This window comes from Thalassophryne amazonica, chromosome 14, assembly GCF_902500255.1.
Source record: "Thalassophryne amazonica chromosome 14, fThaAma1.1, whole genome shotgun sequence".
Taxonomy (NCBI): domain Eukaryota; kingdom Metazoa; phylum Chordata; class Actinopteri; order Batrachoidiformes; family Batrachoididae; genus Thalassophryne; species Thalassophryne amazonica.
In genome coordinates, this window is record NC_047116.1 from 12,127,417 (window position 1) to 12,143,491 (window position 16,075).

Here is a 16,075-nt window from a genome sequence, read left to right on the forward strand (position 1 = left end):
AAACCAAAAGGCTATGTGGGTGCTGATGACATAGTAAATGGCCCATTCACACTCTGACGATTAGCCTTATGTTTGCCGACTGAAAGTGAAAAGTTGATTAACGTTGACCAGCTCCGAGGTTCTCCAGACTCCGCAGGAGCTAAGTGAACGTCAGTCGGGCAATGCTAATGTTCGTCATGGTTCTGGAAAAGTTTTCACCATCCTTAAAATGCTGGCAAGAGTTGGGCTTCGCTACTGCGACGTCACCTCTGCTAGTACGCTGTTACTGGTCTGTTCCCCTCAGTCGGCCAACATTGGAGGCTTAACTGGACTCACCACCTCCTTTGGATCTCTTGGGCTTGAAGAAATATAGAAAAAAATGAAGCAGTGTGACCAAATATGTAGAACCTGTCTCGACGACGCACCAGTAGCAAGTTATGCTGTGTTTATATACGAGGGCTGTCAATAAAGTAACGGTCCTTTTTATTTTTTTCAAAAACTATATGGATTTCATTCATATGTTTTTACGTCAGACATGCTTGAACCCTCGTGCACATGCGTGAGTTTTTCCACGCCTGTCGGTGACGTCATTCGCCTGTGAGCACTCCTTGTGGGAGGAGTCGTCCAGCCCCTCGTCGGAATTCCTTTGTCTGAGAAGTTGCTGAGAGACTGGCGCGTTGTTTGATCAAAATTTTTTCTAAACCTGTGAGACACATCGAAGTGGACACGGTTCGAAAAATTAAGCTGGTTTTCAGTGAAAATTTTAACAGCTGATGAGAGATTTTGAGGTGAGACTGTCGCTTTAAGGACTTTTCACGGTGCGAGACGTCGCGCAGCGCTCTCAGGCAGCGTCATCAGCCTGTTCAAGCTGAAAACCTCCACATTTCAGGCTCTATTGATCCAGGACATCGTGAGAGAACAGAGAAGTTTCAGAAGAAGTCGGTTTCAGCATTTTATCCGGATATTCCACTGTTAAAGGAGATTTTTTTAATGAAAGACGTGCGGACGGATCCGCGCGTCGGGACGCAGCCGCCGCGACGCTCCGCCACAGGAAAAACACCTCTGTTGAAAGCCTTAAGGACAAGTTGGAACATGTCCTGCCTGTTAAACAATTTCTCATATACTCACTCCACTGAAAGCCATCAAAAGCCGCCTGGATTTTACAAATGGTTATCAACACGGAGGTGTTTTTCCTGTGCCGCCGCACCGCGTCGGCTGCGTCCCGACGCGCGGATCCGTCCGCACGTCTTTCATTAAAAAAATCTCCTTTAACAGTGGAATATCCGGATAAAATGCTGAAACCGACTTCTTCTGAAACTTCTCTGTTCTCTCACGACGTCCTGGATCAATAGAGCCTGAAATGTGGAGGTTTTCAGCTTGAACAGGCTGATGACGCCGCCTGAGAGCGCTGCGCGACGTCTCGCACCGTGAAAAGTCCTTAAAGCGACAGAATCACCTCAAAATCTCTCATCAGCCGTTAAAATTTTCACTGAAAACCAGCTTAATTTTTTGAACCGTGTCCACTTCGATGTGTCTCACAGGTTTAGAAAAATTTTTGATCAAACAACGCGCCAGTCTCTCATCAACTTCTCAGACAAAGGAATTCCGACGAGGGGCTGCATAACTCCTCCCACAAGGAGTGCTCACAGGCGAATGACGTCACCGACAGGCGTGGAAAAACTCACGCATGCGCACGAGGGTTCAAGCATGTCTGACGTAAAAACATATGAATGAAATCCATATAGTTTTTGAAAAAAATAAAAAGGACCGTTACTTTATTGACAGCCCTCGTAGGCTGTGTCACAAAGGTTGAGTCGATGACCAGCTATGTCACTGCTCAGCCGAGTGCACTGTCAATGTGCCCGCCCTACTACGGCGAAAGTTGAACTACATCCTATAGTAAGTCAGTGAACTGTGACCAAATGTTGAGCTCCGCCAGTACAATGTCGCCCTCTGCTCAGCTACGTCGACCTGCGTTGAAGACAGGAAATTTGGACTCTGGGAGAGAGAGAGTCTTCTCTGCTGTTTCACAGAGATTATTGAGAATTTGGTACATTGGCGGGGTCAGCCTCTTCATGTCATAGTGTCAGTGGGCCCAAAAAGATGCACAGACAAACCAACTGCAGGAATATTTAAAATCACACACCCTACACTTGTAAAATATGAAATATGTATGTCTTATTTAGTAATGACTCCCTTCATGTTTCATTTCAACCCATTTTCCCATCAGTGTCTCTCTCTTTGTGTTCTTTTAAACCTCTGTCAATCCTGGCGCAGGGGGATAACTCTTACGTGAAGGATCGCTGGTGCATGTTTGATGGATTCATGGTGTTTTTCATCTGGGTGTCTCTGGTGCTGCAGGTATATCGCAAGATTAACAAGTTTTTCGACAATTCCTTTTTTTCTTGCTGATGCTTGTACAACTTGACACAAGGCAATTTAATAGGTGTTGTTTACTTTTTAATAATTCTTTCTTCCTTGTTAAAGGTGTTTGAAATTGCAGAGCTTGTGGATCAGATGTCTCCGTGGGGAATGCTGAGAATCCCGCGAGCACTCATTATGATCCGGGCCTTCAGGATCTACTTCCGCTTCGAGCTTCCTCGCTCTCGAATCACCAGCATTCTGAAGTAGGGCTTCTACAGTTAATAGGCATTTCGTGGTGTAAAAATGATGGAAGTGTATCTATTGATTTTTTATTTTATTTTATTTTTTTTGCAGGCGATCAGGGGAACAGATCTGGAGTGTGTCGATATTCCTTCTGTTTTTTCTCCTGCTCTATGGGATTCTAGGCGTTCAAATGTTTGGAACATTCAACCATCACTGTGTCACTAATGATACACAGGAAAGGTAACGAATCATGTTCATTTAAAAGTATATCAGTGATTTATATTGTTCTTGTTGATTGATAGGGTTCTTGTTGATTGAACCCACAAGGGTTTCTGTGGCGGGCTAAGCTAATGCATAGCCCACTCTACAAAGTGAGCACAGCCACCCCCAAGGGTCAAGTCAAAAATTACTATGGGAAAAGAATGACTTTACACAGGTATGTTTGTGTGTTGTACTCAAACGTAGTACTAATTCAGCATTGGCCTGCATTGTAAATATTTGTATTTGTCCATGATATTAATCACATTTATACTCAACAAAAATATAAATGCAACACTTTTGGTTTTGCTCCCATTTTGTATGAGATGAACTCAAAGATCTAAAACTTTTTCCACATACACAATATCACCATTTCCCTCAAATATTGTTCACAAACCAGTCTAAATCTGTGATAGTGAGCACTTCTCCTTTGCTGAGATAATCCATCCCACCTCACAGGTGTGCCATATCAAGATGCTGATTAGACACCATGATTAGTGCACAGGTGTGCCTTAGACTGCCCACAATAAAAGGCCACTCTGAAAGGTGCAGTTTTATCACACAGCACAATGCCACAGATGTCGCAAGATTTGAGGGAGCATGCAATTGGCATGCAGACAGCAGGAATGTCAACCAGAGCTGTTGCTCGTGTATTGAATGTTCATTTCTCTACCATAAGCCGTCTCCAAAGGCGTTTCAGAGAATTTGGCAGTACATCCAACCAGCCTCACAACTGCAGACCACGTGTAACCACACCAGCCCAGGACCTCCACATCCAGCATGTTCACCTCCAAGATCGTCTGAGACCAGCCACTCGGACAGCTGCTGAAACAGTTGGTTTGCATAACCAAAGAATTTCTGCACAAACTGTCAGAAACCGTCTCAGGGAAGCTCATCTGCATGCTCGTCATCCTCATCGGGGTCTCGACCTGACTCCAGTTCATCGTCGTAACCGACTTGAGTGGGCAAATGCTCACATTCGCTGGCGTTTGGCATGTTGGAGAGGTGTTCTCTTCACGGATGAATCCTGGTTCACACTGTTCAGGGCAGATGGCAGACAGCGTGTGTGGCGTCGTGTGGGTGAGCGGTTTTCTGATGTCAATGTTGTGGATCAAGTGGCCCATGGTGGCGGTGGGGTTATGGTATGGGCAGGCGTCTGTTATGGACGAAGAACACAGGTGCATTTTATTGATGGCATTTTGAATGCCGTGACAAGATCCTGAGGCCCATTGTTGTGCCATACATCCAAGAACATCACCTCATGTTGCAGCAGGATAATGCACGGCCCCATGTTGCAAGGATCTGTACACAATTCTTGGAAGCTGAAAATGTCCCAGTTCTTGCATGGCCGGCATACTCACCAGACATGTCACCCATTGAACATGTTTGTGATGCTCTGGACTGGCGTCTACGACAGCGTGTACCAGTTCCTGCCAATATGATCAACCTGATCAACTCTATGCGAAGGAGATGTGTTGCACTGCATGAGGCAAATGGTGGTCACACCAGATACTGACTGGTATCCCCCCCCAATAAAACAAAACTGCACCTTTCAGAGTGGCCTTTTATTGTGGGCAGTCTAAGGCACACCTGTGCACTAATCCTGGTGTCTAATCAGCATCTTGGTATGGCACACCTGTGAGGTGGGATGGATTATCTCAGCAAAGGAGAAGTGCTCACTATCACAGATTTAGACTGGTTTGTGAACAATATTTGAGGGAAATGGTGATATTGTGTATGTGGAAAAAGTTTTAGATCTTTGAGTTCATCTCATACAAAATGGGAGCAAAACCAAAAGTGTTGCGTTTATATTTTTGTTGAAAGGCCACTCTGAAAGGTGCAGTTTTGTTTTATTGGGGGGGGGGATACCAGTCAGTATCTGGTGTGACCACCATTTGCCTCATGCAGTGCAACACATCTCCTTCGCATAGAGTTGATCAGGTTGTCAATTGTGGCCTGTGGAATGTTGGTCCACTCCTCTTCAATGGCTGTGCGAAGTTGCTGGATATTGGCAGGAACTGGTACACAATGTCGTATACGCTGGTCCAGAGCATCCCAAACATGCTCAATGGGTGAACGTAAGTTAAGCAGTCAAGCATGAAGTAAAAAGTCATAGTGACTGTATCAGATTTTTCCTTCCTTCATAATCTGTCATTAAACATTGTGCACATTAACGATAAGGGACCACGAGCTGGCCATGCCCCGGGAACACCCACCAAGTAACGTGTTGCCTTCATTTGAGCTAATGCCAAGGATCATTTCATATCAGCTGATTGTCAGAACATGTGTACTTCTTCATTCATTCATGGATGCTTTAATCCCCAAGCTGTACTGCTTCCACTGACCTGCAGAATTTGAAAAGATATCCGAGGACATACTCACATTTTCTGCTCTGACATCCGTCTGGAACATCGTTTCATAGCTGTTGGAGCAGTAAGGCATCTAATCGGTTTGCAGCCGTGCTCCCAACCTCACATCTCTCAAATATATACATGCTCCTAAGAGAGTATTTAATTTAATATTATAAATATGTCACATAAGGACTGATGTGTCTAATCTCAACATGCCATGTGCCCTTGGCACAAAGTTAAAGCGCCACAGCCTTTCACACTCAGGGGATTTGACAGAAACTGGGCACATTTCTTGTGTGGGTATTAGATGAAAAAGGTTTAGATTTTTGAACAAATTATGGTTTCATCTCCTCTTGTGTGTGACAGGATTACTGCGATTGTCTTTATCATTGCTCAAACAGGTAGCAAAGGGAAACATGCACAGAGTCATATAAAATATGAATATACGCAAACTAACGCCAACCCTGTGTTTGCAGCTGAGACATAAGAAGATACTTTATAGTCTGTAGTATAATAGCAACATTTCTGTGGTTATTGAATAAAAAAGAAAAATGCACAAATGGATTTTGAAAAGGGGGAATGTTGGCAGCACTATGCAGGACCGCTCCTAAAAGAAAATGTATTAAAATGTGTGCCAACTGTTGTGTGGGCCGCTGAAGAGGAGGTACTGCTGGCCCATCACCACCAGAGGGCGCCCTGTCTGGAGTGCGGGCTCCAGGCACCAGAGGGCGCTGCCGCCTCACAGGAGCAGCCGGGGTGACAGCTGTCACTTATCGCCTACAACAGCTGTCACCAATCAGCTGATCAGCAGTGGTAGATCAGCAGTGGTATATCAGCAGGACGACATCTCCACCTCTTTGCCGAGATATCGCTCTACCTTGAAGGTACCGTTCTCAGCCGACTGTGTTGTCTTTTGTCAACATTAACTCTTTGTTACTTTTGTGCGTGAAATAGCAGACATTCTTCCGACGAGAGGAGGAGGTGGTTTTCCCGCCATACGGGTTGCTGGGTGCACACGCACCCACCTTTAACTGTTTTTGTTCCTCGCCAGCAGTACCAGATCCGACACGCGGAGGCAGTGGCCACCTGGGAGTTCGGGACTTGGCGGCTCCAGTATTCCTGGGGTTCGGTGGCGGAGGAAATCGTGTGGTTCCGGTTCTGCTTTGGACAGACATCTCTTATCTTCGAGCCTGCCCACGTGACACATTGTGTGAATTGACTTCTTGTCTATTGTTGTAATCTGTTGTGTTTGTTGTGCTTTTTGTCACAACAGTAAAGTGTTGTTATTTGGCTACCTCCATTGTCCGTTCATTTGCGCCCCCTGTTGTGGGTCCGTGTTCCTACACTTTCACAACAGGATATCTCGGCCAACGTCATGGACCCCGAGGGGCGTCAACCGGCTGTTGAACGGCCAATGGAAGAGCAGGGCGCACAGGCGTCTGCAGGAGGAATGATCGGTGAGTTGCAGCAAATCCTCACCGCTTTTACGGCTCGGTTGGATCTAATGACCGAGCAGAACGTCCTCCTTAACCGCAGGGTGGAGGCTCTTGCCGCGCAGGTGGAAGCGCGCCCTCAGGGCGCTGCTGCGGCTCCCCCTCCTGTCGATCCTGTGCGCAACAGTGACATTCCACAGGTCGTTCAACGACCCCTCCCACCTTCCCCTGAAGCATACATAAGCCCTCCAGAGCCGTACGGGGGTTGTGTGGAGACGTGCCCGGACTTTCTTATGCAGTGTTCGCTCGTCTTCGCACAACGTCCCGTCATGTACGCGACTGATGCTAGTAAAATAGCTTATGTGATTAATCTGCTTCGCGGTGAGGCACGCGCTTGGGCTGCAGCGCTCTGGGAGCAAAATTCACGGCTCCTTCTGACATATGATGGGTTTGTGAGGGAATTCAGAACAGTGTTCGATCACCCAAATAGAGGAGAGACCGCTTCAGCCGTGCTGCTGTCAATGAGACAGGGGCGCCGGAGCGCAGCTGCTTATGCAGTCGACTTCCGCATCGCGGCTGCGAGGTCCGGCTGGAATAGCACTGCCCTCCGTGCCGCCTTCGTAAACAGACTGTCGTTGGTCCTGAAGGAGCACCTGGTGGCCAAGGACGAACCGCGGGATTTAGACGGGCTTATTGATCTCGTTATACGATTAGACAATCGGTTAAAAGAACGCCGTCGTGAGCGAGACGAAGGGCGTGGCCGGGCACGCGCCGTCCCTCTCCCTTCCGGTTCCGACCGAGTTCCGCCCTCCCCACGCTCCACGGCCTCTACGCTCCGTGTGGTTACAGCTCCCCCTGCTGATGAAGCTATGGACACGAGCAGGGCCACATTTAGGCCACCAGATAGACAGAGGAGGCTGGTCCTCGGAGCGTGCTTTGTTTGTGGCTCAGTAGAGCATCAAGTGAGGAACTGCCCCGAGCGGTTAAACACCAACGCCCGCCCCTAGAAACTGGGTTAGGGGTGGGCCAAAACATTCACGTGGGACATACCCATATCGCCACACGACTCCCAGTTACAATCCTTCATGAGGATTTAACCCTGAAGGCCCCAGCACTGGTGGACACGGGCTCTGAAGGGAATCTGCTAGACAGCAGATGGGCCAGGGAGGCAGGGCTCCCTCTGGTGGCGCTTACCTCGCCTGTGCAGGTGCGGGCACTAGATGGCTCCCTACTCCCTCTGATCACACATAAGACACCACCAGTAACTCTGGTGGTGTCAGGGAACCACCGGGAGGAGATCGAGTTTTTTGTGACTCCTGCCACCTCCCGTGTGATTCTCGGGTTCCCTTGGATGTTAAAACACAATCCCCGGATCGATTGGCCGTCCGGGGTAGTGGTTCAGTGGAGCGAAACCTGCCATCGGGTATGTTTAGGTTCCTCGGTTCCTCCCGGTTCCCCGGCTAAGGAGGAGGTCAGAGTCCCGCCCAATCTTGGGACGGTGCCGGGGGAGTACCATGACCTTGTGGATGTGTTCAGTAAGGATCTGGCGCTCACCCTTCCCCCCCACCGTCCGTACGATTGTGCCATTGATTTGGTTCCAGGCGTTGAGTTCCCGTCCAGCAGGCTGTACAACCTCTCACGACCTGAGCACAAATCAATGGAGACCTACATCCGGGACTCTTTAGCCGCCGGGTTGGTCCGGAATTCCACCTCCCTGATGGGTGCAGGTTTCTTTTTTGTGGGTAAAAAAGACGGCGGACTTCGTCCATGCATTGATTATAGGGGACTGAACGAAATCACGGTTCGTAATCGATACCCGTTGCCCTTGTTGGATTTAGTGTTCACGCCCCTGCATGGAGCCCAGATATTCACTAAGCTAGATCTTAGAAATGCGTATCACCTGGTTCGGATCCGGAAGGGAGACGAGTGGAAGACGGCATTTAACACCCCCTTAGGTCACTTTGAGTACCTGGTCATGCCGTTCGGCCTCACAAACGCCCCCGCGACGTTCCAAGCATTAGTTAATGATGTCTTGCGGGATTTCCTGCACCGATTTGTCTTTGTATATCTAGACGATATACTCATCTTTTCTCCGGATCCTGAGACTCATGTCCGGCATGTACGTCAGGTCCTGCAGCGGTTGTTGGAGAACCGGCTGTTTGTGAAGGGCGAGAAGTGTGAGTTTCACCGCACCTCTTTGTCCTTCCTGGGGTTTATCATCTCCCCCAACTCCGTCGCTCCTGATCCGGCCAAGGTTGCGGCGGTGAGAGACTGGCCCCAACCCACCAGCCGTAGGAAGCTGCAACAGTTCCTCGGCTTTGCAAATTTCTACAGGAGGTTCATTAAGGGCTACAGTCAGGTAGTTAGCCCCCTGACAGCCCTGACCTCTCCAAAAGTCCCCTTCACCTGGTCGGATCGGTGCGATGCCGCGTTCAAGGAGTTGAAACGGCGCTTCTCGTCTGCACCTGTTCTGGTGCAGCCCGATCCTAGTCGCCAGTTTGTGGTTGAAATGGACGCCTCGGACTCAGGGATAGGAGCCGTGCTATCCCAGAGCGGAAAGGCCGATAAGGTCCTTCACCCGTGTGCCTATTTTTCCCGCAGGTTGACCCCGGCCGAACGGAACTATGACGTCGGCAATCGAGAACTCCTTGCGGTGAAAGAGGCTCTTGAAGAGTGGAGACATCTGTTGGAGGGAACGTCCGTGCCATTCACGGTTTTCACTGACCACCGGAACCTGGAGTATATCAGGACCGCCAAGCGGCTGAACCCCAGGCAAGCCCGCTGGTCACTGTTCTTCGGCCGTTTTGACTTCCGGATCACCTACCGTCCCGGGACCAAAAACCAGAGATCGGATGCCTTGTCCCAGGTCCATGAAGACGAAGTCAAAACGGAGGTGTCGGATCCACCGGAACCTATCATCCCGGAGTCCGCTATCGTGGCCACCCTCACCTGGGATGTAGAGAAAACCGTCCGGGAGGCCCTGGCACGGAGCCCGGATCCCGGAACTGGGCCGAAGAACAAACTTTACGTCCCACCAGAGGCCAGGGCTGCAGTCCTGGACTTCTGTCACGGCTCCAAGTTCTCCTGTCATCCAGGGGTGCATAGGACCTTGGCAGTTGTCCGGCAGCGCTTCTGGTGGGCGTCCCTGGAGGCCGACGTCCGGGATTATATCCAGGCCTGCACCACCTGCGCCAGGGGCAAGGCTGACCACCGCAGGGCATCGGGACTGCTCCAGCCACTGCCTGTGCCTCATCGCCCCTGGTCCCACATCGGCCTGGATTTTGTCACGGGCCTCCCGCCGTCCCAGGGCAACACCACCATCCTCACGATAGTGGACCGATTCTCCAAGGCGGCCCACTTCGTGGCCCTCCCGAAGCTCCCGACTGCTCAGGAGACAGCGGACCTCCTGGTCCACCACGTCGTCCGGCTGCATGGGATTCCAACAGACATCGTCTCCGATCGCGGTCCCCAGTTCTCCTTGCAAGTCTGGAGGAGCTTCTGCCAGGAATTGGGGGCCACGGTGAGTCTCTCGTCCGGGTATCATCCTCAGACCAACGGGCAAGCAGAACGGGTCAATCAGGAGATGGAACAGGTCCTGCGCTGCGTGACGGCCGCGCACCCGGCGGCCTGGATTACCCATTTGGCCTGGATCGAGTATGCCCATAACAGCCAGGTGTCTTCAGCCACCGGCCTCTCCCCTTTTGAGGTGTGTCTGGGGTATCAGCCCCCGTTGTTTCCGGTGGTTGAGGGAGAGGTCGGTGTGCCCTCGGTCCAGGCCCACCTGCGGAAGTGCCGTCGGGTGTGGCGCGCCGCCCGTTCTGCTTTGCTAAAGGCCCGGACGAGGGCAAAAGCCCATGCAGACCGTCGGCGGACCCCGGCCCCTGCGTATCGGCCAGGGCAGGAGGTGTGGTTGTCCACCAAGGACATTCCCCTGAAAGTGGACTCCCCCAAACTACAGGACCGTTACATCGGTCCCTTCAGGATCCTTAAGGTCATCAGTCCAGATCCGCAGTGAGGCCGGAAGCTGACGCCTCACTGCGGATCCATCCTGTTTTCCATGTGTCCCGGATAAAGCCGCATCACACCTCACCCCTCTGTGCTCCGGGTCCGGCACCGCCTCCTGCCCGGATCATCGATGACGAGCCGGCTTGGACTGTGCGCCGGCTCTTGGATGTCCGTAGGATGGGCCGGGGCTTCCAGTATTTGGTGGACTGGGAGGGGTACGGACCCGAAGAACGCTCCTGGGTGAAGAGGAGCTTCATCCTGGACCCGGCCCTCCTGGCCGATTTCTACCGCCACCACCCGGACAAGCCTGGTCGTGCGCCAGGAGGCGCCCGTTGAGGGGGGGGTCCTGTTGTGTGGGCCGCTGAAGAGGAGGTACTGCTGGCCCATCACCACCAGAGGGCGCCCTGTCTGGAGTGCGGGCTCCAGGCACCAGAGGGCGCTGCCGCCTCACAGGAGCAGCCGGGGTGACAGCTGTCACTTATCGCCTACGACAGCTGTCACCAATCAGCTGATCAGCAGTGGTAGATCAGCAGTGGTATATCAGCAGGACGACATCTCCACCTCTTTGCCGAGATATCGCTCTACCTTGAAGGTACCGTTCTCAGCCGACTGTGTTGTCTTTTGTCAACATTAACTCTTTGTTACTTTTGTGCGTGAAATAGCAGACATTCTTCCGACGAGAGGAGGAGGTGGTTTTCCCGCCATACGGGTTGCTGGGTGCACACGCACCCACCTTTAACTGTTTTTGTTCCTCGCCAGCAGTACCAGATCCGACACGCGGAGGCAGTGGCCACCTGGGAGTTCGGGACTTGGCGGCTCCAGTATTCCCGGGGTTCGGTGGCGGAGGAAATCGTGTGGTTCCGGTTCTGCTTTGGACAGACGTCTCTTATCTTCGAGCCTGCCCACGTGACACATTGTGTGAATTGACTTCTTGTCTATTGTTGTAATCTGTTGTGTTTGTTGTGCTTTTTGTCACAACAGTAAAGTGTTGTTATTTGGCTACCTCCATTGTCCGTTCATTTGCGCCCCCTGTTGTGGGTCCATGTTCCTACACTTTCACAACACCAACTCTTGCTTGAAGCTTCATTAGTTGAAGCTGCGCAGGGTGTGTGTGTGTGTGTGTTTAACAAGTTTGTTTGTCATTTCTGAAATAAGAAACAAAAAGTGGAGCCGTGTAAAGTGTGAGTTATTGTTCATCCTGATATAATTAGCTGTATCAGGATTCACCATTGCGGCTCTGATTCCCTTTTGTGATACAACAATAACGTTTCCCTTATGATCCTGCAGCCATTAAACAGTTTGAATGAATGTCTCGGCAGCCAATTTCAACACATTAATTTTCATTAGAGAATTGCACCTCTTACTTAGTTGTAAAAAAAACAACAACAGGGACATTGTAGAGCAGGTAGATCATCAGTGCATCAGGAGCTGCCAATGTGTAGATGTGGGTTCATATCCCACTCATGCTATACCTGTCTGTGTCCTTAGACAAGACACTGCATTGTCTCAGTCCCCTCAGCTGTAAATGGGTGCTGGCTTTGATGGCGGTCGGGGGGTCAAACTGGCGCCCTGTCCAGGGGGAGTTGTAGACTCTTATCTCCTTCACGTTACGGAATCTTGAGATAAGCACAGTTTGCACCAACAACTTCAGTTTAGCTCAGAAATGACCATTATTTAGTTTACTTTTCTATTTCACATTGCCAGTTTTACTATTCAGCATCTGCTTTTTCTATTCTCGCCAGTAATGTATCATGGAACAGCTTGGCCATCCCAGACACTCACTGTTCACCTGATGGGGAGGGCTACCAGTGTCCTTATGGCTTCAAATGCATGGACCTGGAAGAGTTGGGTCTCAGTCGGCAAGAACTCGGGTACAGTGGCTTCAATGAGCTCGGTATGCACAGCACACACTGGACATTTACACATATTCATTCATTTATTACGTTATGCCTCATTTCCACATATACATGTATGTCGCCATGACAACTGTTCACTCTTTCATTTCAATGGAAGCCTCTGTTCTGTCTGACAGAGTGCAAAGCTCCAACAGTTTTTTCCTGGTTTGAAATTTGTCTTGAGTGCATAGAAAAAATTTTACTTTTACTAACTTTTGAACAGCTCACAAGTTCGCTCTCGTATATTGTCATGTTATTTTCATTTTTTTTTATTAGTTTGGGAGATCCTGCAACTTATACTCCATTGTGACTTTTATACCAAAAATAAATCACACTTTCATGATGAATAATAGTAATTATTTATATAGTTCTCTGTCAGGAATCAAAGCACTAAAAATAAACTTGAATAATAAAAGAATGAATGACAGTAATAAAAAGAACTCTACAACAATGCACAAAAAAAGAAATCAAAGAGTTGATAATATAGGAAATACGCTCGTAGGTGTGAGGGTTTTTTCCTCTGCAAAAAGCATTTTTTTTTTTTTTACAGGTGAGACTTGTGCTCTGGAAAATATGGTATTTGTATATTGACGTACAAAGTACAGTTGAAGTACAAAGAAAATAGTTTAGTTTACCTCTCTCTTTCTAAGGATGGCATGATGAAAAACACTGATAAAATTTGCCACTCTGGTCGTGTTTTCTGCATAAATAAATGTTATCCATTCTTCCTGCTCAAACGCCAAAGCAGGGGCAAATCCATGTGGAAAGGGGGCGTGGAGTGGGGCAGGGATGTGGTCCCCCACAACACCCCTAGATTAAAGGTCCACTTTTGAAGCCTTTTTTACTGCTAATAATAATACTACTTAATAATAATAATAATAATTTCAACAACTAAAATGTTTATAGAGAATTTAAATGTTAGAAAAATGTTAGATAGAAATTAATAGTTACATTTATAAACAAAGCAAGTTAGAAATTTCAAGTTTTACCATTACAGTGATGCCAGCAGTTAAATATGAGGTCAAGAAAGATGTCTATTTTATTTTTATAAAACAAGTATTTATGTTCTTTGAAGTCAAGAAAGGGTGACTGTAAAGTGAGTACTGGCAAAATGGGTTATTATTTTCATGTTGAGGTAGCAGGGGGTTGTTGTCGGCAGCTGCTGAAAGTAACTAATAAAGTAACTAGTAATCTAACTTTGTTACTTTTGAAATTGAATCATCAGTAAAGTAACTAAGTTACTTTTTCAAGGAGTAATCAGTAATTGGATTACTTTTTCAAAGTAATTCTGGCAACACTGTCTGTGAAGGCAATCATTTTCCCTCTGTTCTCCTGCGCTCCACATGTGAGTCAAAGTGCTTATTAAATACTTGTCTTTTACGTAGATATAACCAGCTGTAAAGTAATTTTTACAACAAAAAAACAGAACAGTCATGGAATATGGTTGAACTGTGATTCTGTTGTGTGAACCTGCGGGCTTTTGTGCTGCATACGCTCATTTATGTCTTAACGGTCATTAATTAAACACAGCCATGGCTTTGACAGGCAGGTTGGTCAATACACAAGTAGGCAGTCCAAAAAACACAGCAGTACAAAAATCATCAGGCTAAGGTGTGGTCATTCAAACAGGCAGGAGGTCATAAACACAACGTGGTAGGTAGGACTATGGAACATGAGATACATAGCTGGAGAGAAGGCACAAGGCGCATCAATCTGGTGAGGAATAACAGCACCCAGTGAGCTTATATAACCCCAGGTGATGATCTGCAAATTAGGAACAGGTGTGCATGGAAAACACCAGAACAAAGGCGAGGACAGAGAGAAACGCCCACCACCAAGAACCCAGGGACAAGACAAGAGAAGAACCCAGGGAAGACAAGAGAGATAGAGACCAACAGACCCAAGCAGAAAAATCCATCAAAAGAATAAACACACAGAAAACCAATGAAAATAATAAAACAAACCAGACAAAAATAAACAGACAGGCAAACAAAACTCAAACCCTGACAGGTTTTTAAAATGTAAACTATAAAAATATCTGATTCATGAAGTGTTTGTCCAGATTTTAACTTTGAAGGAGCATATTTGAAAATTAAAATAGCCCTATGTTAAACGCTTGCTCAAATAAGATAATTATTAAAGGGGTCGTATAGTGCAAAACTACTCATACTGTGAAAAGTGAAAAAAAAAACCCAGTGATATTAATTTTAGGTTGTATATCTCATCCCTACTTGTTCTTATGTTAGAGTGACATAATGATGTTTATTCTTAAACTGCAGGCAATGCAGGTAATGAAAAAGCATCTCCACGAGTATTCAGTCTGCTTCTCCCCCCTCTCGCTTTTAAAGCTGTAGTATATTCTGTCATATATTTGAAAGAGTGATCCTGTATAAGAGACTGAGAAGGGATTGCTGTTTACTGTTATATCAGCTTTGGCATTTAGCAGCATCCTGCATTCTTATCAGCTCAATGGAGCCTAAATCCAGTGTGTGTGCACACTGCACTGCCACTAATCTTTAAACTGCTGTGAAGGACAGAGAAGTCTTAGCGGAGCCCGCGGTACACATTACCTTATCTCAGACCTTATGGATGTGAGTGCGGCACCTTCACAGCAATTAATACCTACACACGCCGACATCTCAGCATGCTTTATGCATATTAACATACCAGAAAACCACATCTCCAGATTTTTCTCCCCATCTGACTGGCTATCTATATGGAGAAATCCCCTTTGTGTGAGAAGAAGAACAGTGTTTGTGCTGTTTGTGCTGAGCTGACCCTCCACCCAACGAGTTGGTGACATGCACTGAAGAGCATCCGATTGAGGATTGTAGGAGTTGTTGTGACAGAGTGACTGTAGGAGAGTGCAGTGCTGTATTAAGCTGTCAGAATGTGCATTCATTATAGATAAGTCAAACTTGAGGTCTGTTAGAAAGGCTCAATTTGAGAGGAACCTGGGTAATTGGTGTGAAGTTTGCAGGCATCACCGTGCCAAGCACATGAATCATATTCTTGTTTTAAGATTTGACTCTACCTCTCCCTGAATCTCATGTGTTTCTCTCTTTAGGCACAAGTATCTTTACCGTGTATGAAGCAGCATCCCAGGAGGGTTGGGTGTTCCTCATGTATCGAGCCATTGACAGTTTCCCTCGCTGGCGCTCCTATTTCTACTTTATCACTCTCATCTTCTTTTTGGCATGGCTTGTCAAGGTTAGAACTCATCCCTTACTGCTGCAGCATATCACATAATAAAGGTTTCAGCTTCAGTAATGTGGCAGCAGTGGCTAACGGAAGACCAAAACCTTTTTCTTAATTATCATCACTGAATCTCCTCTGACTGACATGAAAATAGATTTGTGGTCGAAAGCAGTGTCTTGCAATCAGGAACCAAAGTACTGGGAATTTTGCATTTCCCCCAGCTGGAACTGCACATAATGAGCCAAATAAGGTGGGTTCCATTGTTCAGCCAGCGATTGATTGGCTGAACACACCTGATTGAGCTGATCTGGTCTGAGTACATCAGGGACACACGGTTGCTGCAGTACTT

The 16,075-nt window shown here is 47.8% G+C and overlaps 1 protein-coding gene across 4 annotated transcripts in view; it reads left to right on the top strand.

Annotated features, from left to right (window-relative positions):
- The window catches only part of nalcn (sodium leak channel, non-selective), a 241,384-nt gene that overhangs the window by 26,228 nt on the left and 199,081 nt on the right, over positions 1-16,075 (top strand). For all 4 annotated transcript variants that reach the window (XM_034185794.1, XM_034185793.1, XM_034185792.1 and 1 more), the window contains 5 exons: positions 2,257-2,340; positions 2,467-2,606; positions 2,698-2,826; positions 12,376-12,527; positions 15,596-15,738. In XM_034185794.1, the coding sequence (XP_034041685.1) occupies positions 2,257-2,340; positions 2,467-2,606; positions 2,698-2,826; positions 12,376-12,527; positions 15,596-15,738 (648 nt within the window). The remainder of the gene's footprint in view (positions 1-2,256; positions 2,341-2,466; positions 2,607-2,697; positions 2,827-12,375; positions 12,528-15,595; positions 15,739-16,075) is intronic.